Source organism: Thermobia domestica, chromosome 5, assembly GCF_964235325.1.
Source record: "Thermobia domestica chromosome 5, izTheDome1.hap1.1, whole genome shotgun sequence".
NCBI classification, from domain to species: Eukaryota; Metazoa; Arthropoda; class Insecta; order Zygentoma; family Lepismatidae; genus Thermobia; species Thermobia domestica.
The window spans coordinates 285,787,175-285,813,457 of NC_137458.1; the positions used below are offsets into that span (position 1 = coordinate 285,787,175).

The window sequence follows — 26,283 nt, forward strand, 5'->3', positions numbered from 1 at the left end:
TTTAAGCAAGTATGATGATGGAAGAATTGGTTTAATGAGATAGTGGGAGGAAACGGAACCCGACCAAACCGCTTGGCACAATGTCGTCCACCACAAAGTTATATAGTCTGAGATCGAACCAGGGACTCAGCGCACCAGAGGTAAGCATTCTACCACTGAGCCATGGTGCCCCTTAGTTTAGTCTTGCTTCTGTTCCTTCATTAAGATAATTGTTATATGCTAAGATTAGTTACTTCTTAAATTAATAAATTTTAGTAAATTTTTTACTCAATTCTATTATTTAGTAGCATTAGTGAAGATACTATAGCCTATATACAGATCTGAAAGTCACTATCGAGCTCAACATGGATCATAAAGAACGTAAGAGTTCTCAACGTTGATAGATAGGCATGTATAGTACGTTACAAAAAGCTGTTACTATTTTAGGGGTTTAGTAACAATACTACAGTAATATATATATATATATATATATATATATATATATATATATATATATATATATATATATATATATATATATATATATATATAATTATAGCAGTGCATCAAGACGAATCTATAGATAACATCTCACACAATTTAAGAATTACCGACATAAACGCCTGCATTCTATATTAGACATCACAGTGCTCACGATTCACAGCTAAGTAACTATTTAAACTCTATGATAAGTATTGATATTCTAGTAAATTTTGGAATTCAATAACAATAACTTCAATGTAAAATATTACTTCTATTTTATTTCCTTAGAATACATATGTGATGATGTTTAAGATAATTACCCAAGATATCCATAACCTCCGACTCCAGCGTGAAGATTGCCACCAACTCTTCTCACAATGGCATTGAAATCATTGATGTCATCGGCTCCATAAGTAACAATTCTTCGGCTGCCATCGGGTTCAATAAGGCTGTATTGTCCTTTTACAACTGGACCATCACGAACTTCAGTCTGTTGCTTGTTGTCTTCAGTAAGGGCATCACTCACAGCATAACCAAACTGGTATCGTGGATAAGCCTTAAAGGAAAATAATTCACTTATTATCTCAAATGTTGTATATTTTTTTTCATTAAGATAATTAGTAGTTTATGATTCTCTCATGTATCGTGACGTACTGCTAAAATAAGTGAAAGTGAAAATCCTCTACATAATTTTAAGAAAAAAGGAAATGAAATATTCGAGTATTACGTCCCACAGTTATGCCTGTTATATTAAAGGAGACAGTGATGATGAGAAATGAATGAAATAGTGGAATGGAGAAAGTGCGAGGAAACGGGAGAACACCCGAGAAAACACAAAACATGATGTTTGTCCACCACAAAATCCACACGGCGCGAGCTGAGTTCGAACCACGGATCCCAAGCACCGGAGGTGAATGCTCGACCATTGAGTTACATAATTCTAGGATTTAGCTAAATATTATGTGATTTTACAGCTGGAAAATACGAGGGCTATCCAGAAAGTAGATTACGTTTTCGTCTGTGTCCGCTAGGGGCGGGGCTAGCGCGGCCATCTTGGGGTCAGAGCGTTGCGCAGCTCAGTCGGCATCTAGCCGTGCTAGTGAGAGGTTCGTGCTGTGCTCCGTTAAGATACTGTGACGGTTTGAAATGTCTGCGTTAATTGAAAATCCCGCGAGCTGCGAGGTGCGTGCAGTAATAAGGTTTCTGACAGCAAAAAACTGTAAACCGATAGAAATCTATCGGCAGCTGTGTGAAGTGTATGGGGACAACATTATCACTGAAGGTGGAGTGCGACAGTGGGTCATAAGTTCTAAAAATGGCCGAACCAATGTTCACGACGAAGATCGAAGTGGGAGACCCAGCAAAGTGACTGCCGAACTTGTCGAAAAAGTCGATGTTAAAGTCCGTGAAAATCGAAAGTTCACAATAACGGAACTTTCTTTGAGTTTTCCACAAATTTCGCGAAGTTTGTTGCACGAAATCATCAGCGAAAAGCTTGGTTACCACAAGTTTTGTGCAAGATGGATTCCAAAAATCTTGACAGAGGACCACAAAAATCAGCGAATGGCTGCAGCGTTGCACTTTTTGGACGCCTACAATAAGGATAGTGACTCTTTACTCGATCGCATCGTTACTGGTGACGAAACATGGGTGAAACACGTGAACTGTGAAACGAAATTGCAATCAATGCAGTGGGGGCACACAGGTTCTCCCCAAAAACCCAAGAAATGCATGCAAACAATGTCGGCAAGGAAGATGATGGCGACTGTTTTTTGGGACAGAAAAGGTGTGATTTTGGTGGACTTCCTGGAAAGAGGCACTACAATAAACGCTCAAAGGTATTGCCAAACTCTGCAAAACCTCAGAAGAGCAATTCAAAACAAGCGCAGAGGAATGTTGAGCTCTAAGATCTTGTTGATTCACGACAACGCCCGGCCCCACACGGCAAATGTCACGCGTGAAGTTCTTGAATCTTTTTAGTGGGAGTTGTTTCCTCATCCGCCGTACAGTCCCGACCTGGCACCGAGCGACTTCCACCTATTCCCAGCAATGAAGAAGTGGCTGGCTATGCAGCGTTTTGATGACGACGAACAGCTGCAAGAAGAGGTAACGAAGTGGTTGAAGTCGCAGGCGGCCGAATTTTTCGACGAAGGAATTTCCAAGCTCGTACATCGCTACGATAAATGCCTTAATTTGAATGGTGACTATGTCGAAAAGTAGTATTTGTGTGTGGCTTTCATCTGTATATAATAAAATTTGTTTCCTATACTTTGTTGAATTTTTATTCCAAAACGTAATCTACTTTCTGGATAGCCCTCGTAGTTATTTTGAAGCTTTACGAAGTATCGGAAATATTATAGTAAGAGACAGTAAGATTTAAAATTATATATTCAACATTCCTGGGAAATTACCACTGAATTCACTGCTTTTCTTGTTTTTTTTTTAAAGAAACATTGTGGTCGTGTTAATATATTTTCCAATATTGCATCTACTTAATACAAAACGAATATATTATAGCTGGAAACAATCTCTGATGTGATTGCAAAAAGTCAATGTAGGTTTAACCTTCGTTCTCAAGGCATTATAGCTATTAAATATGTAAGCGAATTTCAGGGTGGAATTCTTGTTGTTCTGAACCACATTTTAAATTCATAATGCGAAGCAGCACTCAATTGTTTGAAAATAAGGTGCGGATGTATACTTATTATTTGTGTAAATCACTTATTATTCAAAATACATATGTATTTGAAAATAAATTGTTAAAACAGTGCAGAAATGTCCACAGTGTAAACATTAGCAGTATATGTTAGTATTATTCTTATATATCATTGTCTTTTTCGATTGGTCAAAAAGCACATATTTCAAACACCAAGCTAGCAAAATACCCGCTTTTTACAAAATCAAATGTTATATTCGTAATAAAATCGAAAGTCCAAAAATTAGTTTGCAATGTTTTCAGGGTACATAATATTATTTAGCAATCTACTATATATATTTTTAGAAAGAATAATAACCCCAGGATACCAGAGTAAAAAAAATAGATTAGCCCAGGATCGAAAATGTTAACTCAAAATCAGTAGATACTGATATATTGCTTGACGTAAAAATGCCTTTTCCGTGACGTTTTTGATCTTTAAAGACGATCAAGTGGTATTATTTTTGTTGTATACCTCCTCAAAAGTGTAATTATTTCCAAAGCAAAGAGTTAGTCAACGTTAGGAAGATAACTCAATCATGGTTACATTATTACCATCTGCGTATTTTGCATGGAAGACCTAATTTTGATTATAGGGAGTAGCTCATGTCCTTCGGATCCAGTCTTCAGCTTAAAGATCATCTCTCATATGACATTCATATGCTGAATGGGACACGCAATTAACCAACCTTAGGAAAAGTCAGATGAACAAATACTAATTTCCTAAATGAATATAAGTTTATATCTACTATTTTTTAAACAATATAACAAATCAAGTACCGGAATATGTTTGAATTTATAAACGGTATGTTGATGAAAAATATGCTAATTCAAACTAATTACCTTAATTTAATTGACTTCAAATGAAAGATCAATTTGTTGTACAGTAAATGAGGTTGGAAAGTAAAAGTGATGAATGTAACTTAGTAATGCAAGCAAACTACGCAAACTCTAAGAAATATTTGACCTGCATTCTCATTGTACTTACATTATAATCAAGTCCTCCACCAATTCCGCCAAGGACACCAACTGCGTAAGCAGAGGACGCAAGAGCAATGAGAGCAAAGATAACCTTAAGTAGGAGTGAAATAACATTTTCATTTATTTATGAATTTGTACAAAATACTGAAATACTACGTTCAAGAAATATTTACTTACTAAAGAATTTAGTTTTGATTCAAAATTTATTTTTGTCCACAATTAGTATTGCATATGAACAGTGCATTGTTTCTATGCGTTACGCTCCTGATTTACACATTCCAGTAAACAGTTTTTCTAACAATCAATTATAATTTAGAATTAAAATCCTTTAGAATAGAAGTATTAAAGTTTTCGAACTATTGTTGAAATTGTTTTCAAGTTATTTCTAAGCCATGATAGAAAGTAACAACTTCTATATGGTCTCAAGGAAGTAAACAAAAATGTTGATTGCGAACATTAATTCTTCGTACTAATGAAAATTTTCTCTTGGCATATTTTAAACTTGTTATAACTGGTTTCGAAAAGCTATCGCATGGCAGGAAACAATATCCAACAATTTTATGTCGATGTGGATTTTCGTCACCCTTATAGCACATAAAGCAAGCACAATTGTTATTTTTAAAAGTTGTAGAGTTTCTCTATTTTATACTATTACAGCCTATTCAGTTCACTGTATTTTTCCTGTTCTACTGCTAATCACATCATATAGAGTTTCACTAGCACAACACTGTTTAAGATTGTGGTTTCCAAAAGCGCTCAAACATGATCTAGTGCCTCGTTTTGTAATTGAGTTACTTGCTATGAAGTTACGCCTTGATAACATCCGATGTATATCAATGTTTTAAAGGAGAGTCCAATATCGAGGAGTATTTGATAAAGGTAATTGTACTCTATATGACTTGTGTTTTGAGTTTAAAGTGAATATTCAATTTTCGAAAAATATATCGATTTAGGACTGCTTATAGATCATACGAAATTGATATCGGCGTATCTTGATGTCGGAGTGAAATGCCATTTTTCTTAGTTTTAGCATGTTATAATATTACAATTTAACGAATGCCGCATGTGTTCTGGTTCCATTCTGTTTGTAATGTATGTTATTGGTACGAAATCTATGTTTGGTAAGTTGGAAATTCACATCTGGTCAGTTTAGTAATTTGAATTTCTATCACGAGTTAAAGATATTTAGAATTCTTTGTATGAAGAAAATTCAGTTTGAAATGTATGAGGTATTATCTCACTACCTGGACTATTTTGTTTTACTGAATGAATAATTGTAGTATAAAGCCCTTCAGGCAAGTTGTGAGGAACTCTCTGACTAAACTGATGATTTATTATTCTTGTTCGATATTCCCAATGATATTGAATTTCATCTTTAAATTGTTATTATATTTCAAGATTATAGTTTTCTTCATATTACAGTTTGAAAATGAGAACCTGTATATTATAATTGATTATTTTATATGTAATGTGGATACTGTCCTCGTATGATTGAGGTTCTTGGTTTGATCCTATTATATGGAATTTCTTTTTGGATTTGAAGTTATGCCAACCCATTACCAAACCATCCCCTTGCATACCTACTCTAATTGTTATTATTTAATATAAAAGGTTGATGTTTTATACTATCGGTGCCAGTGATGATACTGAATATTATTTACTTAAGAAGTAGGTATGTTCCAGTTTGGAGTAAAATTTCATGCGAGAAATCAAGTATAACACGTGTCCATTAATTTAGGATTATCTCTTCGCTAAAGATGAATGGGCATAATATTTTGCGTTTTTGAAAAATTCTCTTTGCTGCAAGTAGGATTTTTAACAATTTTTGCAACATTGTAATCAATCTTTTTTCTTGCCTTTTACAGTAACACTGAGGACAAACCCAAAATTTACTTTTCAGCACAGTTAGTGAGAACAGAACTACTTTGTCTTATGAAATCTTATCGTTCAAAATATATATTCTAAGAAGGAATGCTGACATATTTACGTTACACAAAGTATAGTATCTCGCGACTCTCCTAAATTCGGTTGCACAATTAAACTCTTTATATAAATCACATATTTCAAGTAAACGGGAAATTATTGGAGCGTTCTTGAAAAGTTTCGCTTTAAGCAGGTGGGAAGGATATTTTCTACAATACAATTACAATATTGAAATGCGCTTTTTGTGTGGTTTTCAACAAATCACAACAACACAGATGAATAGTTTAAGATAAATTTCTAATCATCGTCAACCCATATTTCGTTCTAGGAATACGTATACGACCTATACAACCTTCATAGAAGGACGTATCTTAAGGAAATTTTGTCATTTTTTTGGCTTTAATCATTCAATTTTCATTGAAATGAGACTCCTATGTGAGAAGAAGGCACGCGTAGTTTTCCACGAATCAGTTCTCTCTAGCCAAAGAACGGCCCTTTTTGCTATACAAACACTGAGAAACGACTTAATCAATCGAAATTAATTTTTCAATATAGTCATCATATACCTCAAACTGGTATGTATCCTATGAGGAGTAGGCGCTGTCAAAATGTAAGCTAAACTTGACTGTTTCACAGGTTCGTCAACTTGAAAGATTTATACCAGCTGGTCTAGCGTTTTGAAAATTACTATATAAGTAGAACAAAGGGTCATTTTCTACTTTTTCTCTCTACAATGAGAGTGACTGATTGATAATCGTTTTTTGCATCAGGGGAAACTATCAAACAATTTAAAACAAACTATCGAACAATTTAAAATACATTTCGAACCACATTTATTGTCTTCCTTAGCTAAGTTGTTGTTATGGTATCCAGCTTAAAGATGGGGCGACAAAAACTGTTAAGGAGATTCGAAGTGTATGTAAAGGTGTCTCTAAACTCTCTCAAGCTAGAAAGATTAAACTTGGCAAATATATATTGATTATAAATAGGCGGTCAGATGTTCGAATATTTTCAAAAAAAAATCAATCGTTTTTTATGCGCACATTATAAGTAATTTTGACTGTTGTATTATGTCGTATAACAAAAAAACTGATGATTTGTTACAAATAGTTTTAACTTATAGTTAGTGTATCATTCAAGTTGGTAAAGTGTCATGTCAGTTTGATTGCAAAAATGAAATCCTAAGGAAAACTCAGGGTGACATTTTATGCTAAAATACAGTATAGTATAGATATTAATCGGTAATCTTTAATTAAATCCGGGGTCGCAGTGCCTCAGTGGTAGAGTGCTTACCTCTGGTTTGTGAGTTCCCTAGTCCAAACACCGGCCAAATGAAATTGTGGTGGACAACATTGGTACGTGGCTTTTTTCGGAATACTCCCGTTTCCTCCCACTTTCTCATTTCAAAAATTATTCCATCATCATTCACTTGCTTCAGTCATTGGCTCATAATCAAAGGAAGTTAAACAACAAGATTTCGTTTCGTTTCATTTCAACACTGTCTTTAATTAAATCATGCATGTTAAAAAGGGGTTAATCTTGTTTCTGTTCGAAGAATAGGCATTAAGGTAATTATTTTTAAAGATAAACTGTAGCTCATTCATAAAAAGACTTTTGATATCTAATGGAGTAAAATACCACAAAGAGTTCGAATAATTTTAATTTCTTACTGAAAAAGAGCGTGATAATCGGAATTACTTTACACATTGCTAGTTTTCTCAGTTAATGCTTGGTTGACGAAGTCATGAAATATATTCTACAGATTAAATACTATGCACATGAATTCACAAACAATGGCATCTTATGTTATGGTCATCATTTCAACATATGATAATTTACGACTAACAAAATTAAATAATGCTAACATTAACGAATTCAAGATACTTACAGTAAATGCGTTCATTTTTGTTGTTGTTCAGACCAGATTGTCTTAAACTGTAATTCAATAGAAGTAAATCGGGCAGTTTTATTCTTTAATGAACGGAAAGAAACCTGCTAGAAGCGTGTTGGTATGTACAAGGAAGTTTCTAATAGTTTTCCGATTTATTTAATTTAATATCAGAAGTTTTCAAGATTTAAAATAGTTTCATTCCACAATAATGCATTGATAACCTTCTAGTCCAGATTCCTAATAACACCCATTTGAAGAAATGCAAAAGAAAGCAATTTAAATAATTAATTAAAGGAAATCAATCGCTTCAAAATACCATGATCATTTTTTGCAACACTATAATAGAAAATGCTACAGCAGAGAAAATATTTGTTATATCTTTTGTAATTTCCTTATATATTGACACATAAAGAGAGCAACATGGTTGCCTTTTATAGTGCAGATCCAACAAGAGAAGCTATATTCAAGGAAAATTAAACCTTAACAAAATGGTAATGTACTGTATATTAATCATAATAGGATGGAACCTATTTGGTGTAGGAATTAATTCGTGCGGTTTTTAATAAAAATTGAAGCTTTATTTCAAAAACAAAGTAAATGAATACGTTAACAAAAATATTGTCCATCGCTAGCCACTACTTTCTCCCATCTTTCAGGCAATTTACGGATTCCGTGTCGAAAGAATTCCTCATCTTTTGAAGCAATCTAATCAAAGATCCATTTTTCGATATTTTCTGAAGAAGTGAACCGCTGTCCAATCAAATCGTTATTCATGCAATCGATCAAGTAGTAGTCAGACGGAGCAGTGTCTGGTGAATATCGCGGGTGGAGTAACACTTTCCATCCGATATTTTCCAAATAGGTTTTGACTGGTTTTGCGACATGTGGTCGAGCGTTATCATCTTGATAAATAAGTTTATTATGCCTGTTATTTCATTCTGGTCGTTTTCAGGCCAGAGCTTGCTTCAAACGCATTAATTGTTGTCGATAGCGGTGTCCATTAATAGTTTCACCAAGTTTCAGAAGTTCATAGTACACCACACGTTTCAAATCCCACCATATATACAGCATAATCTTTGCACAATGAATATCTCGTTTCGGTCGTGAAGGACCTGGTTCACCTTGCTTCACCCAGGCCTTTTTTCGTTTAGGATTCTCGTAATGAATCCACTTCTCATCACCAGTTACAATTCGATGCAAAAATCCCTTCCTTTTCTGTCTTTGAAGCAGCAATTCGCAAACGGTTTTTCTTCTTTCAACGTCTTTCTTTTCAATTCATGTGAAACCCAATAAGACATCTTTTGAATCATTCCTATGGCTTTGAAACGTTTGGAAACTGTTGTTTGCTCAACTCCAAATGCTTCTGCAAGTTCGTCCTGCGTTTGACACGAATCCTGATCAAGCAATGCTCTCAATTCTTCATCTTCAAATTCTTTTGGCTGTCCAAATTGCTTTTGGTCTTCCAAGCTGAAATCACCACCTTTAAACCGTGCAAACCACTTCTGACACGTTCGCTCAGCTAGAGCATGGTCACCAAACACTTCCACTAAAATATGATGACTTGCGGTAGCACTTTTCTTCATGTTAAAGCAATGAAGAATAACTCCCCGCAAAAACACTTTATCAGGCACAAAATGCGCCATTTTCAGTTGAAGAAAAAATGTTGTTGTTTCCGCTTCAAGCAACTGACATATACTAAACAAGATGCTCAATGACAGTAGTTTTAAACGCATGTTTGGATCAACGAAACTATGGGACAATAAGCTAGTTACGCCATCTTTTGTAAAACCGCATGAATTAATTCCTAGACCAAATAATATATTTCTTGTAACATAGAAAAATGTACTTTAAATCCACATAATATTACACTTCCTTTTAAAATACAAAAATGATAATTATCAAGTGCATTTTTGCGTTTTTTGCCAACTATCAGCTTCTGGTCATTTGTTGGATCTTACATCATTATTCTTCATTGCTCCTAACCTATGTTGATACTTTTGTAATTTTTTCGATGTTTTTTTTATATTTTTTCATTGATTTGATTTAGGGAGAAAAGTTTTCAAGTTTTATTTAATGTAAAGAGTTTTCATTTTCACTAATTATTTCCAAACTTAATGTGTACGTGTTTGCTATTTCATAAATAATTTCTTACGTTTAAATTTCGTAATTTTCTATGATCTGTGTATTTGAAAAAAGATATAACTTGCCTTTCATATCCCCTTTTCCGACTATGACTCTGATTTTCAGTTCTGGCAATTTTATATACTAATTATTTCTAAGGAATAATTAGATTGCATACGTTGAGGCATCATTTCTTTAGTTTTGGAGAAACGTGCAGGATGTGGAAACCAAAATGCCAAATGTTATGCTGAGATGTGGGAAATAAGTATATTTTACGCTGATAAATTTGCTGTAATTGTTTTAACTATTAAAATTGTTAAATTTATATTTTATTTTATTTGGATATTTCAATTTAAAACGAAACCTTAATATTAGACTAAAGTCAATTTTTTTAGTTTTTTTTATGTCGTGGTCACAATGCTCATTGTTTGATATGTCAGAAGTACTGGCTGATGATCTTCCATTATTTTGCTTTAAAGTTATATTGTATATCTTTCCTTTGATGACCAACAATGATATCCGCCGCATGGATTATGCATGTGTGAAGAATATAGGGTTGGATTGTCCAGCCAATTGATGCATATGGTCTTAAATAACTTGACCATATATATATTCGGCTTTTAGTGGTATTTCAGATACACTTCCCTGGAGACCCTCAATTTCTTTCACTACCAAACTTTAAAATCACTCAAGAATGATGGAGTGAATTTCATCTTCGCCACCCCTATTATGGGTTTACAAAATAGTTGTCCCGATAACATTAGTAACCGAAAATTGTATTCAGTTTCAGTAGAATACGATCTCTAGTTTCTTTGAGTTCCCACCCTCCCTGGATCTTAGAAAGAAATAATAAATTACACTCGCCGTAGGTGAAATAAATATTTCCCGGAAATTCCGTAAATACATGCCGACTTTTATAAATATAGTAGCACTACTACTTCTTCTACTACTACTACAAATAATAATAATAATATAAACTTTTCATCGCTTCTACAATCTCCATATCTACGTTTTCAATCTACATTATAATAAAATACGTCTTTATTTTTTTAAACATGATTTTTTCTGCAAATTCTCATTTTCATTTAAACATTTAAGCTAAAAAAATTCAACCTGACTGGAAACTTAAAATAATTTTAACATTTACATTTGCAACGCGGATGATCTGTAAATAGTTATAAAATTTTTTAACATCCTATGTTCTTCACTAATTAAACCTATATCGATTTATACCAGGCATGCATAAAAAGCGAACACAAGAAATTCATATAAACCATGAAAAATTCAAAAAGCGCCTTAGCAGTTTAATATTTCTGTATTAAACTTAAAAGTTATCAGAAATTGCAACGCCAATATATGAACTTCTGAATACTAATTATAGGTTTCTTTTGTGTCTAGATTTAACAATAACATGAGCAATAATATTGTAGATTTAATGAAAATATATTTTCTCGTTCACAGATGTCCTCTATTATCTTTTTGTGCCTCGCCTTGTTCTTCGGAACTTCTTATGGTATGTATTAAATAAATTATTTAACAATGAGTTAGTTATACATTACACTTTTGACATACGTATGTACAGTATTAGCTCAGTGTTCTCTAGTATATTAAATGTGTTACGAACATTTATTACCGGACAATTGCAGTCAAGGAACAGTTGTGTATGTTGTAGTTCTATTAATGTGATAATTCGCGATTGACTAATGCCCCTATGCAATCACACTGCTGCCTTTGTAAGCAGGGCACGCTTTACCACTAAGCAGGTACGTTCTTAAAGGCACATATTGGCTGAAAATTTAATGAGCAACAGGTACAGAATTTCAACAATTGAAGAAGAATAAATATAATTACAATAATAAAGTCATTTTCTTATATTGTTTTCTAGTTTCATTTACTTTTATGACTTTAATGTGAATAATGAAAAAATCAATATTGAAAAATGTTGCCAAGGAGATAAAAATACTGATTTTGTATTACAGTAGATAGTTTATTAATAATATGAGTGCATGTGCGAACGTATACATCGAAGCCGTAAATTTAAAGAATTAAAGTAAGCGAAATAGCAGTTTTTAAAGTATTACATAATAGTAACATTCTGTTCTCATTGTGGACCTATTAACATAACAATTGGAAAGTAAGGAATACCACATAATGGAATTTGGAACCAAACTTTGTCTGGCCTTTTCTTAAAAGTAATGTTTGTAGTTTATTTTAAAATCGCATCAAGTCAGCACACTAAACCGGACCTAGAAATAAACAACAGAGTTTGCTACATTGACATATTAGTGAAACCAATAAATGAATTTAAGCTTTGAAGATTAAGTACGCACTCACTTTAACTTATCTTGTAAAGAAGTTTAACACTATTTTTTTTTTAATTTTAGATATTATTTAATTCATTCATACCATTTTCATGTTTGTATTTTTTACAGCCGTTCTCTTCAGCAGTGGAGTCAGCAGCCAGAATAATAACCGTATCTCCATTGCTACAATTCCCGTAGTCGGTGCTTATGGTGGCTACGGACTTAGTGCTGGATACGGTCTAGGTGGCCGATATGGTATTGTAGGATACAGGCTTGGTGGATACGGTCTTGGAGCTTACGGACGTGACGGATACGGCGCCTGGGGATATGATGCACAAGGTCTCCGTAGAATCGGTTATCTTGGTTAGGGGTTTGACGAATATGTAACAATGTTCATTTTCTAAATAAAGTGAAAATTAAAAGCATCTTAAAATATTCACATGTTTTTTTTCTTTATTTTTTTTCTGTTCGAAATTTAAAATATAATCCTTAAACTTATGTATACTGGTAGGGTGTTGTGTTAAATAATTCATGTTTTGTGGTTTTGGAAATTGAGAAAGAGATTCATTATCAAACCTTTTAGCGAAATGAAGAATATATAATAACAGCACAATCACGGAAATCTTGTCTTAGTGAAGTTCCTGTCATATGCCATTTCTCGCCCTATCTGTAACGTGTGTTACTTCACTGTCTCCTTCCTCTTCTTACCTTTGAAGTTCACGTAATTGAAGTTTCTCAACCGTACTTCAACAGTAGTTTAACCCTTAATGTTTTAAACTCTAATGTGTTCCTGATTTCCTGAACTTTGCGAAAGTTAATGACAGTGAGAAATCCAGAAGGGGGTCAGGGCGGCAAACATCTTGACCCTGCAACAAAGCCAACACCCCAAGAAGGTCGTGTTTACTGGCCATTGTGCAAAGAGACCACTCCCATACAATTGATGTTACACTATAAAGAGTGAAATTGATAATGACGTCATTAGAGGGGGGACCTAGGTTTCTCGGGCACGCTAAAGTGTAACGTGCCCCCAAATGAATTTTAGTTTATTCGTTTATCATTAGTTCTCTTGTGACTTCGTTTCTAATTCATCTTTAGAGTTTAGTGTACAAGGCTTAGAGTGTAGGAAACAATTGACTCAGTACTTTCTCTTTATACTTAGAGATATCCATCAATAATACATAAGTTGATCTAGGGAACTAATTTCGAGACCTTCGGTTTTGTTTTGAGTGAGTTTGAGAAGGTAATACTTGTAATTTCAATTTATATCTACGACATCCAAGACCGGATTAACCCATCTGGAAGACGGGGCTAGAAAAAAATTGTGGCCAGTACTGATCTTGCCTAATACTTTTCTATGACAGTACAGTAGGAAAGTTAAGAATGTTAAATATTTTTGGTCATATTGATGATTGTATCATTATGGTTCCATAACCGTCACCATCTTATATAAGTAATTTTTTTGGACACTGTATATTTTGGAAAGATATAAATCATTCTTCAATTTATGCTTTATTTTTGCGACGCAAGGAACTTCTTTTCTTCGGCGGGAGCTGCAATTAATTTATTTCTTTACCACGAAGCAACAACAAAAGAGTCTTTCATAATTTACCTAAACATATATCTGAAACGTTTTTTAACCGTGAGAGAATTTATGTAACAAAGGCCACATACATTATCTGAACTATATGTATGATAATAGTATTTCTATTACTTGGATCCTCAGTGTTTCTTCCTTATTCCTTAATATACAAAGACTACGTTCTGTAGTTATTTGGAACTGAATTAAGTGTTTTCTTCAATTATTTATGTAAATACTGTGGCAGGCCAGAGCAGACCATGTGTTAGAACGACTCACCGGCGCCAACCATATGGCTCAGTCCATTTTTATCTCCACGTTCTCTCGACAAGTTATCTTGTTTTGCTCCATTGTGACCAGTGACCTGTAAATGAATGCAAATTATTTCAGCATTTAATTTGCATATCCATACAAGTGGCTTAACCTGATCACACTTTAAAAATGAACCGCCAGCATTGACCAGTCAGTCAATTCAGCTTACATCTGGAGCACCTCAAATCTAGGAGCTTTTCTTCGCGTATCAAGGTAGCGAACACCATCGTTTAAGTCGCTACAGAATTTAGAAAAGGGGCACACGTCTTGTGATTTATCAACATCTGCTATTATGGCTAGCCCCTGTTTAGTAAAGTCCCGGGTCCGCAGACCCTGTGCGTATAATTAGTTAACGGAAGTGTCAATATTCTAATTTACATAGTGCGACTGTCTGCATTCATCCTGCTGGATACTACTATCAACCTTTTACGAATTCTTCCCGCAGCTGCCAGTAACTTACGTCGTGAGATTGCTTTAGTGTTACCCCTCAGTGTTAACCCCACCGTGCATTAGTGAGTGGTACGAGAAAAAGTGTTTGTGGTGAAACCTTAAATACAATCTTTCATTCATCTATATGCGTGATACAAAAGGCCATTATCTCGCGAAATGTGAAGTGTAATTTTGTTTGTGGAAATAGTCAAGTGTCTGTATCCATGTCAATGTTTAGTGTTGTGATTGCTTTTCTTATATATATTGTATTTAATAAATAAGCATAGTATCGTTTTATTTAATGTGTTCTCGTTGCATGTATGAATGATATTTTTGTGTGTCGTGGTCTGAGCGATCATCTGGATGTTCGTGAGGATATCGAGACGAGACATTCAAATCTCTCGGTGCTTGATGCTCATATTGTTGAGACCCGAGGACGATCCGGGATGTTCTTTGATGTCTTAACCAGGTAAGTTTGGGTCTCCTGAAAGCACTCGTGGATGGGACAGCAGCTGGATGCAGATCCGGAAAGCGGCTACATTTCCTTTTAGATAGCCAATTGATATTTTGATCAGAGTTGAGGATCCTATGCAACTACAGGCCCGGGACTTCAGCCCTCCTAAGCCCCCTTTAATGTGGCCCTAGATTCATCCCATTTACATTTGATCCCTTCCTGAAAATATATAGATTCCGAGGAAATTCAACCCATCTTTCACATAAAAGTGAAAAGCCCTTATATTGTGTTGCGTTAAAGCAACGAATGAAGTTATTATTGCAGAATTACTTTTAGCAGAAAATTTCTGATGAAAGCCATTATAGTAATATGAAAGGACAGTTTAGTGTATGCTAAAGCTGATAAGCCAGTGGAATGTTTTCTTTCTTTCTTAAAAATTTGCAAAATTCAAGCAATTAAGTATCCAGGTAATATCAAAAGCATTTGTAAATAACTTCCGAGAGTGCCTTTCTTCATAAAGGCTAAACCTGTTTGATATTGCTGGCATTATGAACAGATATATTTCACAAGTTTAAGCTATTATCAGAGAAGATAATCCTTATCCTGCCAATGCACAATGTTATCATCATCTAGTTAATCTGGTATTATTGCAACCTTTTCAGTTGGAAAATGAAGGATTTTCTTTTAGTTTTGCACAGAATTTATAATTATTTTCAATCAGTGTTTCCTCGCGGGTGCCTTCAATACATGGAAACATCATTTGATCTTAAATACCTAAGTTATAGAGTTCTTCAACATTGCGTTGACCATTTCCAAGCAAACTGTGACATTCATGTTCAAAATACTGTAATTCTTGAAGCTTTACGGAAGGAGAAATTAGAATTCCTCGTACGACGCTAAAGGTTATACATCTAACTCTCATATCTACATTACATCGCGTATTTATTTGTCTTTACACAATGTTTGAAATGACATACGTACTGAATAAATTTCTGCAAGGTGAAGATATTACTCTAGCATTTGCTCATACATTCATTACTTCATTGGAAAAAGAACACTACAGGATGTACAAACGGAAGAAATATCACTAAGCATTTTTCAGAATATAATTGAAGTTGTAGATAAAATAACATTGATATACAGATCACCAGACAAAGAGAAACCAAATTATCAAACAACAAGTATTCAAGATCTCAACCAAAATATCGTGCCATCTTAAAGAAAACATTTAAGAAGCTATCTGAGCGTTTTAGTGATGGAGGCAAAAATATTTTACAAGGTGTGCAAGCTTGTCATCATACGTAAATGATTTTACAAAAGAAGGAAACATTGGAAACTTTTATGGAAAGAATGGAATATTACTCAATAAACCCGAAATAAATTTGAAAGGAAATAATTTTTAAAATGTGGAATATTCATTTAACACAATACCATTTCTGATGTGTATACTTTAAGTCGCAAATCGCATTTCCCCAGCGATTAACCTTTCTTCAAATGGTATTGACACCATCAGTGTCATCATGAGCATGCATGAAACACTTTTGTGTTTAGAAAAGATAAACTCCTTACACGCGCAACAGACTGGGACAAGTGGGAATGCCTGCTTTGACTGCTATACAAATCGAACAAGAAATAGACACTAATTTATCTGTGAATCAAATAGTGGATGTCTTGTAGAGAATATCAGGCTTAACACCTATTTCGAATTCTCCCTGTATGTTGTTGTTATAATACAAACCAAAATTGTAATCATTTAACAATAAAAAAAAGAGACTACCTCCTGTTCTCATCTTATCCTAATACAAATTCCTGTTGGCCATTCTCTTCCTAGTTTCTGTAATTTCTTCAAAACAAACTCAGTCACACCCTTTCAGCAATTCATAGACTTCCCCATTAACCGAGATAATTTTGATGAGCACGTGCAGAGGACCAGGGAGAAACTAAAGCAGAAAAGTCGAACAAACCAAGGAGACACAGAACACTCGAGGTGAGAAGTGTGACAGAAGTCGTTAGGAACACACTTTTGGACTGCTATTCTAAAGAGTAGTCATGACTGCGATTGGAAGTCCGTTTTTACCTCTGGGCTTTCACCATTCATTTCAAGCCAAAGGTGCCATTCCAAAGAGGCCAGGACATCTAGATGCTGTTGCCGTTAAGACGAGAGGCTCTTGATTCCCGAATGCGAGGTCCGGAATCGATTCCCAAAAGGAAACAATCAACCAGCTTATTTTAGCCGATTGGAGGACCAGGCATCACCAGGCATTAAGGAAAGCTCATCACATCGACATGGCAGAGGTAAATTAAAACCTTTCCTCCCATAACCTTTGCGTGACCTTTTTCATTAGAAAACATGCATTTCATTTCATTCATTCCCAGTTAATTAGTTAAGTGCTGTATTATCCAGATCCCTATGCGCTTTCTCTCTCTCTCTCCCCATATGTATTTAGAAAAAAATCTAATTGAGATAATTAACTGTGGTCGTAACCCCACATTACAGTACAGCGTGAATGAAAAAATGAAATGAAACATTTAAGCTTTACGTCCCACGCTTATGCCGTTTAGGCTAAAGGAGAGTTGTGATGATGAGAAATTAATAAAATGATGGAATGAAGGAAGTGGGAGGAAACGGGAGAACGCAAAGAAGACCCACGCACACGGCGTTTATCCATCACAAAATTCACTTGGGACGTACTGGAATAGAACCGAGGACCCCATGACGAGAGGTGAACGCTGTACCACTGAGCCACTGCGGCCTGTTACAGCAAAAGTGTTCGAAACGCAAACAGTAATACATTTTTAACAAATTCAAACAAAATGTAAAACTCATAGCGGATTTTTTCTTTTATTTCAATCGATTAATCATCCCACGAATTCATTTTATCTCCATGTTTAACTCTCAAGTAAATACAAATGTGGCAGAAATGGACTATGACTCCCTGTTTCAATGTTGATGCAGATAGAACAAATACCATAAGAAACAGCAAGAAGCGTTCGTTTGGAATCAATTTACCATTCTAAGAAATAATATTCTTTCCTAGCCTCGTAGTGGTACCAAAAGACCCGGAAGGAAACTACTTCCGGTTTTGGTGTTGATAGTCATAAATCAAACACAGCAGTATATAGCGGGAAGTCAGTTTTTGTAGTGAAGTAAGAACATATATCTCTTTCATATTCTATTGTCTCTACTAAAACCAGAATTTGCAAAAATAAGGCACTTGTACTGTTACAGAATAAAAGTGATAAGAAATAGCAAAACACGGTTTTTCGTAGTCAATGAAATGTCCCTACCATATATTTCATTACTTTTCAGATCTCTCAATTGAAACTGGTAACGACATAAATCTACCAATTTAGCAGTAATCACTGTAGAGTAGAAAATGTAATGTGGAGAGACAAACTGTTCCTTGTAGTCAATTAAGAATCACAGGAATGTATTTCCTGTTAAATCTAATTTCTCTCAAAATATTTGAAGTGAAATATTATGATCACTTTTGAAGTCAGTATTAATTGAGAGAATATTACGCTTTGCAAACCGTGGTCCATCACGTGGCACACACATGACACTGTTACTTGTTTTGTAAATTCAGAAGGAGTGAAGCAATAATAAAACATAAAACAAAATTGTATATATGAGAAAAGTATACAAGTATCTTACCAATATGTCTTAAGTTAGTGAGCATGGTTTCCTTTGGTGAATACTACAGTAAAAATATAACTTCCATATAGTAATGCTTGTATCTAAGTTACTGTGTTGTCTGAAAAAGATATTAAATAATGCTAATTCAACTGAAAGTAATTAGTTACAGTAACGGGAGAATTGATTAGAAATAACAGTCCCATTTCAGCACCAATGTTATTAGACATTTCTAATTATTGAAGTGAATTCCGAACTAAAATTTAGGATTTTTAATCCGAAACTTCTTACTCCTACTCGAGACCAATTTCGAAATAACGTGCGCACAACACAGTAAATTTCGTGCGTTAGTAACTTATTCACAAAATAACACATTCCTCATAATAATTTTTCAGTGGAAAATAAAGTGAGAAAAAGTACGAAACATCACGTAAAAGTTAGACAGAAATTTTAAGTTTTCAATTTCATCCTAATTATTTTTCGATAATTCAAATAAGACTGACATAAGCAAATGCATAATCCGAGGTGAGACCAAGACCGAAATGACAATTTTCAACTCTAGATCATTTGAAATAGAGACCAACATGTAGACGAGTCTCATTCTATAGAGTCTAGTTTACTTTTGACTTTTTCCAATTCCTCAAAAATCTTCATATTTTAACTTTCACTTTTTCAATTATAACATTTTATTATTATTTATTAATTGCTCCCAATTTTATATTAATTAGTAGTATTAGTGAAGATAATATATAATATAATACTGAGAACTTTTAACGAGCTAAACATGAATCAGGAAGGATTAATATTTTAGATGGTGTAGTGGAAGTAAACAAGTTCTCAGCGTTGATAGATGGGAATTACTAGAACTTTAAAAGTAATATTGCTATTTTCAATATTTAAGTTAGAGTTGTACTGCTTTTTTTACTTAGCTTCTTGAAAGAAGGTGATGTTTATTATTGAGCATTATGAAAAATCGGCCTATAAATAATTTTAGCAACGCGATATGATAATTCTATGGAGAATCTCTCACACACTTTCAGAATTTACAATATGATGGCCTGTATTTTACGAGTATGTCGGACATTATTACTACAGTGCTAATAAACTATTGAAACTCTATTAAATGTACTCTTATTCTAGTAAAGTTTGCAATTCAACAATAATAGGTATAATGTAAAACATTATTTTCATTTTATTTCCTTAGAATACATATATGATGATGTTTAATATAATTAACCAAGATAACCATAACCTCCGACTCCAGCGTGAAGATTACCACCAACTCGTCTCACAATAGCATTAAAACCATTGATGTCATCGGCTCCATATGTAACAATTCTTCGGCTGCCATCGGGTTCAATAAGGCTGTATTGTCCTTTCACTACTGGACCATCACGAACTTCAGTCTGTTGTTTGTTGTCTCCAGTAAGGGCATCACTCACAGCATAACCAAACTGGTATCGTGGGTAAGCCTTAAAAGTAAATAGTTTATTTATTATCTAAAATGCTGTATAAATATCTCATTAAGATAATTAGTATTTATGCCTCAATCATGTATTATGTCATAGTGATTAAATAAGTGAAAATGAAAATCATCTGCATAATTCTAGATACTTTCTAAATATTATCTGATTATATAGCTTTCAAAAGAGGCATTTAACAGACATAGGAGTAAGAGACAAAAAGATTTAAAAGTTACATATTCGGCATTGAAGGGATAGTATCACTGAATTCACTGCCCTTGTGTAAAATAACATTATTGTATGTGTATTAATTTATTTTCCAATACTACATTCACTTAATGCGAAACTATTATAATAAGGTAAACATACTCTTTTGTGATGGAAAGTTCAAGGTAGGTTTAACCTTCGATCTTATACTTATTCTCGCTATTAAATTTGTTAATGAATTTCAGGATTTAGATCTCGCTGTTCCCAAACGTCTTTTAATATCATAATGAGAAATAGAATCCACTTGTTTGAGTAAAAGGTGCCGATATATTCGTTTAAAGCAAAATGGTTTTAGAATTACGCGTAATAAACTTACGTGTCCGAGATCGAAGACTGATTACGAAATATGAAATGGATTGTGCTTCTTGTCTACGTAACTTCGTAGTATTATAGTGGAATGATATTAATAGTAATCTCTGCATTTACACAACTTTGCTAATTTCTTAAGAACAGTTTCTAAAATTTCAACTCATAGTTTAATTCAACATGAATCATTCTCATTACTAGAAAAGATTTTTTTGAAAATAGTTTTAATAAGAAGTGAGCTGGAGTAATCTACGCCTACATACATTTAATGCTGATCTCTTACAGCAAATTCAGAGAGAGCATTCACATACTCTCCTCTCGACTAAAATTCTCTTCCACAACCTAAAAGTTCATCTAAACGTATTCGCCCTCTGGAGGTATTATAACTTCAAAATAAAATCTTTTTGTCTCTTTTTGTCTCTTAGATAAAATGTTAAATGTTATCGTAATATCATTGCTATAGAACTTCAATACTTTCTGGTTTAAAAAAAGTGACATGTAATTCAATTCACACACTTAAACGAATTAAACTTTACATCATTCTGCAGGGTCAGCAACAAATGATAGTCAGAGTTTCCAGGTTTGGCCTATACAGTGTATGCATCAAAACCTTCCAGTCAATTTGTCTTTATTTCTAAAGGGTCCTTGAAAATGTATTTGTTCTAGCGTTGTCAACGAGATGTAACACATCATTTGTATTGACCAGTTCAGATCCTTTCTTTTCAATTGCTAGGTGAACTCACGCCATTTGTCAAGAGTACAGTTTGTGATGTATGTGAGACACGAATCCTCTCCAAGGCAACTGAATGCACAGTAGTGTACGCTTTCAGATTTACTGTGGCGATTCTCCTCACTTCGACCACAATATTTTTGACCTTTGCTTTGGGATATTACAAATTTTTATCATAGTGTTGAATCAGTTCAAAAATATATTTGGTTCGTTTGCGCACCATTACTAACTTTATGAAAAAATTGTAAAAACTAACGTAGTTCTAAGAAAAGTTCACTAGTTTTCACGACGCAATATAGTATTTCCGATTCTAAGAATTCCATCAATTTTGCAGATTTACTATTTTGGCTTAACGTCTGCTGTCAAAAGACGTTACGCTTGCAAAAAATACACCACAGAATCTATAATTTAGGACACTAATGCCATCTCGTATGCCAAAGACTCAATACTTTTTAGACTACCGTATACACCTTATTTGTTTTCTACATGTTATGTATTTCAAAATGCGAATATATTGTTTTTCTTTTTTATTGCCTTGTTTCTTAAGATTTTGATATGATACAATAAAACCAATGCATGTGATATTAATTAATCAGGAAATTTAAATCATTTCCTGATTAGGAAATTTAAATCATTTCAAAAGCGAGAAACTAATCAACGTTGAAAAAGAAATAATGTAATCACTTTTACGTTATCCCCATACACGCATGTGGCACTTCATATCTGGGTTTAATTATAGGTAGTAGCTCATGTCTTTCGAATCCCGGAGTTCAGCTGTAGCTCATGTCTCATATAGATTTTATGCTAACGGGACACCCAATTCGAAATAACTAACGATCGTCGGGAAAAGTCGGATAAAGACTTACTATTTTCTTAAATACATTCAACTTTATAACTACTATTTTTCTAAAAAATATATATGTAAAATTGAATACCAGAATACGTTTGAAATTATAAACAGCATGTTGATGAAGAAACGATGTTAATTTAAATTAATTGTCTCAATTTAATTTACTTCAAATAAAGTTGGATAGTAAAAACAATGAACGTAAATTAATTTGCAACGCAAGTAATCTACTTAATGTCTAAGAAATATTTATGACCTTAATTCTCATTTTACTTACGTAATAATCAAGTCCTCCACCAATTCCGCCAAGGACACCAACTGCATAAGCAGAGGATGCAAGAGCAATGAGAGCAAAGATAACCTTGAATAGAAGAAAAATAATTTTCAGTGAAAATTGAATTTCTACAAAATATCCAAATCAAATATACAAGGAGTATTTAATCACTAAAGATGTAGTTTTGATTTAAAATCCACTTTTTTACAATTAGCACTGTGTATAAACACTGCTTAGTTTCTAGGCATTATACCCACGATTTATATGTTCCTGTAAACCGTTTCTCTAAAGGAGTCAATTTAGCATTAGAAACTTTTGCAACAGTAGTATTAAAGTGTGATGAGCTACTATCGTTAAAATTGTTTCTAAGTAACTTTAAATCCATGATAGAAAAAAAAAAAACAAGGAAGTGAAAAAGTAATTGTGAACGCCACTGCTTAGCACTAACGACACTCTTTTCTTGGTATTTGCATGTTTTAAATTGGTTGTCGCTCGTTTCCAAGACCTACCACATAGAAAGAATCACCATGCAACAATTTTATTCCGTTGTGTTGTTGAACAAAGGCGCAACTGTAGAATTGTTCACAGGATATGGTGTCTTGACCATCAACATACATCAGCGAACGGCAGTTGTTTAGGGATGGACTCTGTAGACAGCACTACAATAAGCTGCTGGGCTATACTGTATGTGTACGTATATGAAACGGATAATCTTATGAATTTTTTGGTGAATCGGTATGAAATATGTTTTATCATTGAATCAGATGCAAGAGTAAGAGTTGAACTGTCAAACGTTTCTCTACAGTGAGTTTCGGGAAATGTACTAATTACTTAAAACAGAAAAAATATAACTTGCTGAAACGCTTATATGAGTACCATGAATGTTAAGGTGATAGGATTATTTAACAAAATTGTCACGGTAATTGAATTTGGCACGCCATTTTGACCTTGGAAACAAATGCTTATCCATGCAGCATAAAGAAAAAATCACCTTCACAAAATAGTTCAAAGCGGGGCCTTGGCAGACAAATGTATGCTTTTAGTCTTTCAGGACGTTTATTGTATAGACTTCTAGGACGTAATTCCAACCTGCAGATTTTACAAATAATTCTGATCAGATCTCTTAAACGCTTTTAAAGTGAAAATCACGAATCTATAAGTTTAGTGTGTCAGCTAGCACCAACAAAACCTGAGGGCATTAAGCGTTTTTGTTTTACTGCATTACATAATCCTCTACAAAGTCTATATCTGGATTCAAAAGATTTTATCTTTGTCCCAACCATAATGAGCGTCTAAGAAAACTTCATTTGGTTTCAGTATTACAGCGAAACCGGACGTCAGGCTGTTTCCATCGTGTTGAAAAATAACTACATCGACAATATCATTAAAATAACATCTTAGGAAGGCGTGTTAGTCACTTTCGAGATTTTGAGAAATTATAATTATTGTGACATTTAGACCTAAGTTCTAGCGGTGTACACGCATTTCTAACTTTTATTTTTGCAGAGGAGATAGAAGGTATTAGTTTTATTTCACAGTACGCCGTGGTAGCAATTTCATAGAATGAACTGGTCGTGGCATGAATGCAAAAGAAATTTTACGTTACATCTTTCAGAAAATGTGTTACTACGAAGTACATGATACAAGAAGAGTACTAAAAAGGCGTAAAAATTATGCATATATTTTTCTTCTCACCACCATGCCTGGCTACTCGCACTCGATGAGTGCGTTTCAGTTCCGTATCAGTAATTCGAGATAACCATTTACGAACAATGAATTCATAAGATATAGCCTTAATATTTAGAACGAAAGTAAGGAAACGGGAAGACCCTTAGAAAACCCACGCACAGGATGTTTGTCCATCACAAAACTCACTTGGCCCGAGCTGTTATCGTGGAACCCCATAAAATAGGTTTGAACGCTATACTACTGCGCCACCTCTACCCCCAGTCGGAATATAGACCTATTTAATGTACACCATGAACTTAATTTTCATTATTTCACTGTGAAGTGAAACTTCATGCTGGAAATCAAGTATACTACGAGACCACTAAGTTAGAATAAACTATTCACTAAAGATAAATTGGTACAATTATTTTGAGTTTTTGAAAACTTCGACAAGGAAATCGACCATTCTCACTCAAATGAGTATCCTCCGGGGTAAGAAGGTACACATATTTTCCATGAAACATATCTCCCCATGCAGAAAGAAAAGAAAACATTTTTGCTATAGACTCACTGGGAAACAACTTCATCAATTGAAGTTAATTTTGTAATATCGTCATCACATACCTCAAATTTGGTAATAAGCGGTGTCAAAATGTAAGAAAAACTTAAAAAAAATGGCTGTCTCAGACGTTCTTCAAGTTGGAAAGATGCAATTTGGTACTTATAGGACTATATCAGGTGGTCAGATGATGCAGCTATTTAAAAAAAAAAAAAAGTTACTGCATACGAGGGAAAAGTGTAATTTTGTATTCTTTCTCTCTACACTGATACCGACGTTGTCTGGCGCTTGTGTTGGAATCAGTAGAAATCGTCGAACAATTTAAAATACATTTTCAAACGCGTTCATTGACTTTCTTAAGCTAGGGTGATATCATGCTATCCAGGTTAAAGATGCATTCCCAACACGATTTGAGGTATTTTAAAGGTATTACAAACGTATCTCAACAACTTTTTAAGCTTGAAAGATTAAAGTCGACAAATAAATTTATTAAAAGTAGGTGATCAGATGTTTCAATATTTTCAAAAAATTCGGTTTTAATTAGCACACTATAAGTAATTCTGTCTGTTGTTCCTGGTGGTATAACAAAAAAGGACGATCTGTTATAAATTGTTTTGATTTATAGTTAATGTAAGTTGAAGTTGGGAAAATGTTATGTGACCGTTATTGAAAAATGAAACCCAGAGGAAAACTGAGGGAGAAATTTTATACTAAAATACAGCAGCTTATACATGTTGGTCGCTATTCTTTAATTAAATCCTGAGTGACTGAAAGGAGTTCAATTTTCTTTTCCGTCCGAAGGATAAAAATTTAAGTAAATTACTTTTAAAGTTAAGATGTAACTCGTGCAAAAAATAAATTTTGACTTCTAATGGCTACAGATAGAAATAACAGAATAATTTTAATTAATTGCAGACAAAAAGCGGTAAAAATGAAATACTTTACACATTGTTAGGTTTTCCAGTTAATGCTTCGTTGATCAAGTCATGAAATACAATCTACAACTTAATATATTTATGTATATAATTCATAAACAAGTGCACCATATTAAGTCCACCATTTTAGCATGTGATCATTTAAGTTATGAATAAGAAAAATATATAATGCTAACATTAAAAATCAAATACACTTACGGTAAATGCGTTCATTTTTGTTGTTGTTCAGACGAGATTGTCTTACACTGTAATAAAATGAAACAATTCTGGCAGTTTTATTCAGTAATGAACGGAAAGAAAGCTGTTAAAAGCATGTTTTTACAAGGAAATTACTAATTGTTTTCCGATGCATTTCAGTTAATTGTCAAAAGTTTCTAACATTTAAAATATTTTCACTCCGCAATAAGACAATAATAACCTTGTAGTCAAGGTTTGTAATCATGATGCCATTTG

General features: G+C 33.8%; 1 protein-coding gene across 1 annotated transcript; it reads right to left on the reverse strand.

Annotated features, from left to right (window-relative positions):
• Positions 1-778: 778 nt before the first annotated feature.
• LOC145685566 (uncharacterized) lies at positions 779-26,043 on the reverse strand. Its single transcript, XM_081757957.1, has 6 exons — positions 26,029-26,043; positions 22,672-22,755; positions 20,074-20,253; positions 14,242-14,316; positions 4,146-4,229; positions 779-1,018 (listed from the first exon to the last, which is right to left on the reverse strand). Exons 1-6 carry the CDS (start codon positions 26,041-26,043, stop codon positions 779-781), a joined length of 678 nt encoding a protein of 225 aa, XP_081614083.1.
• Between the last annotated feature and the right edge of the window lie 240 nt (positions 26,044-26,283).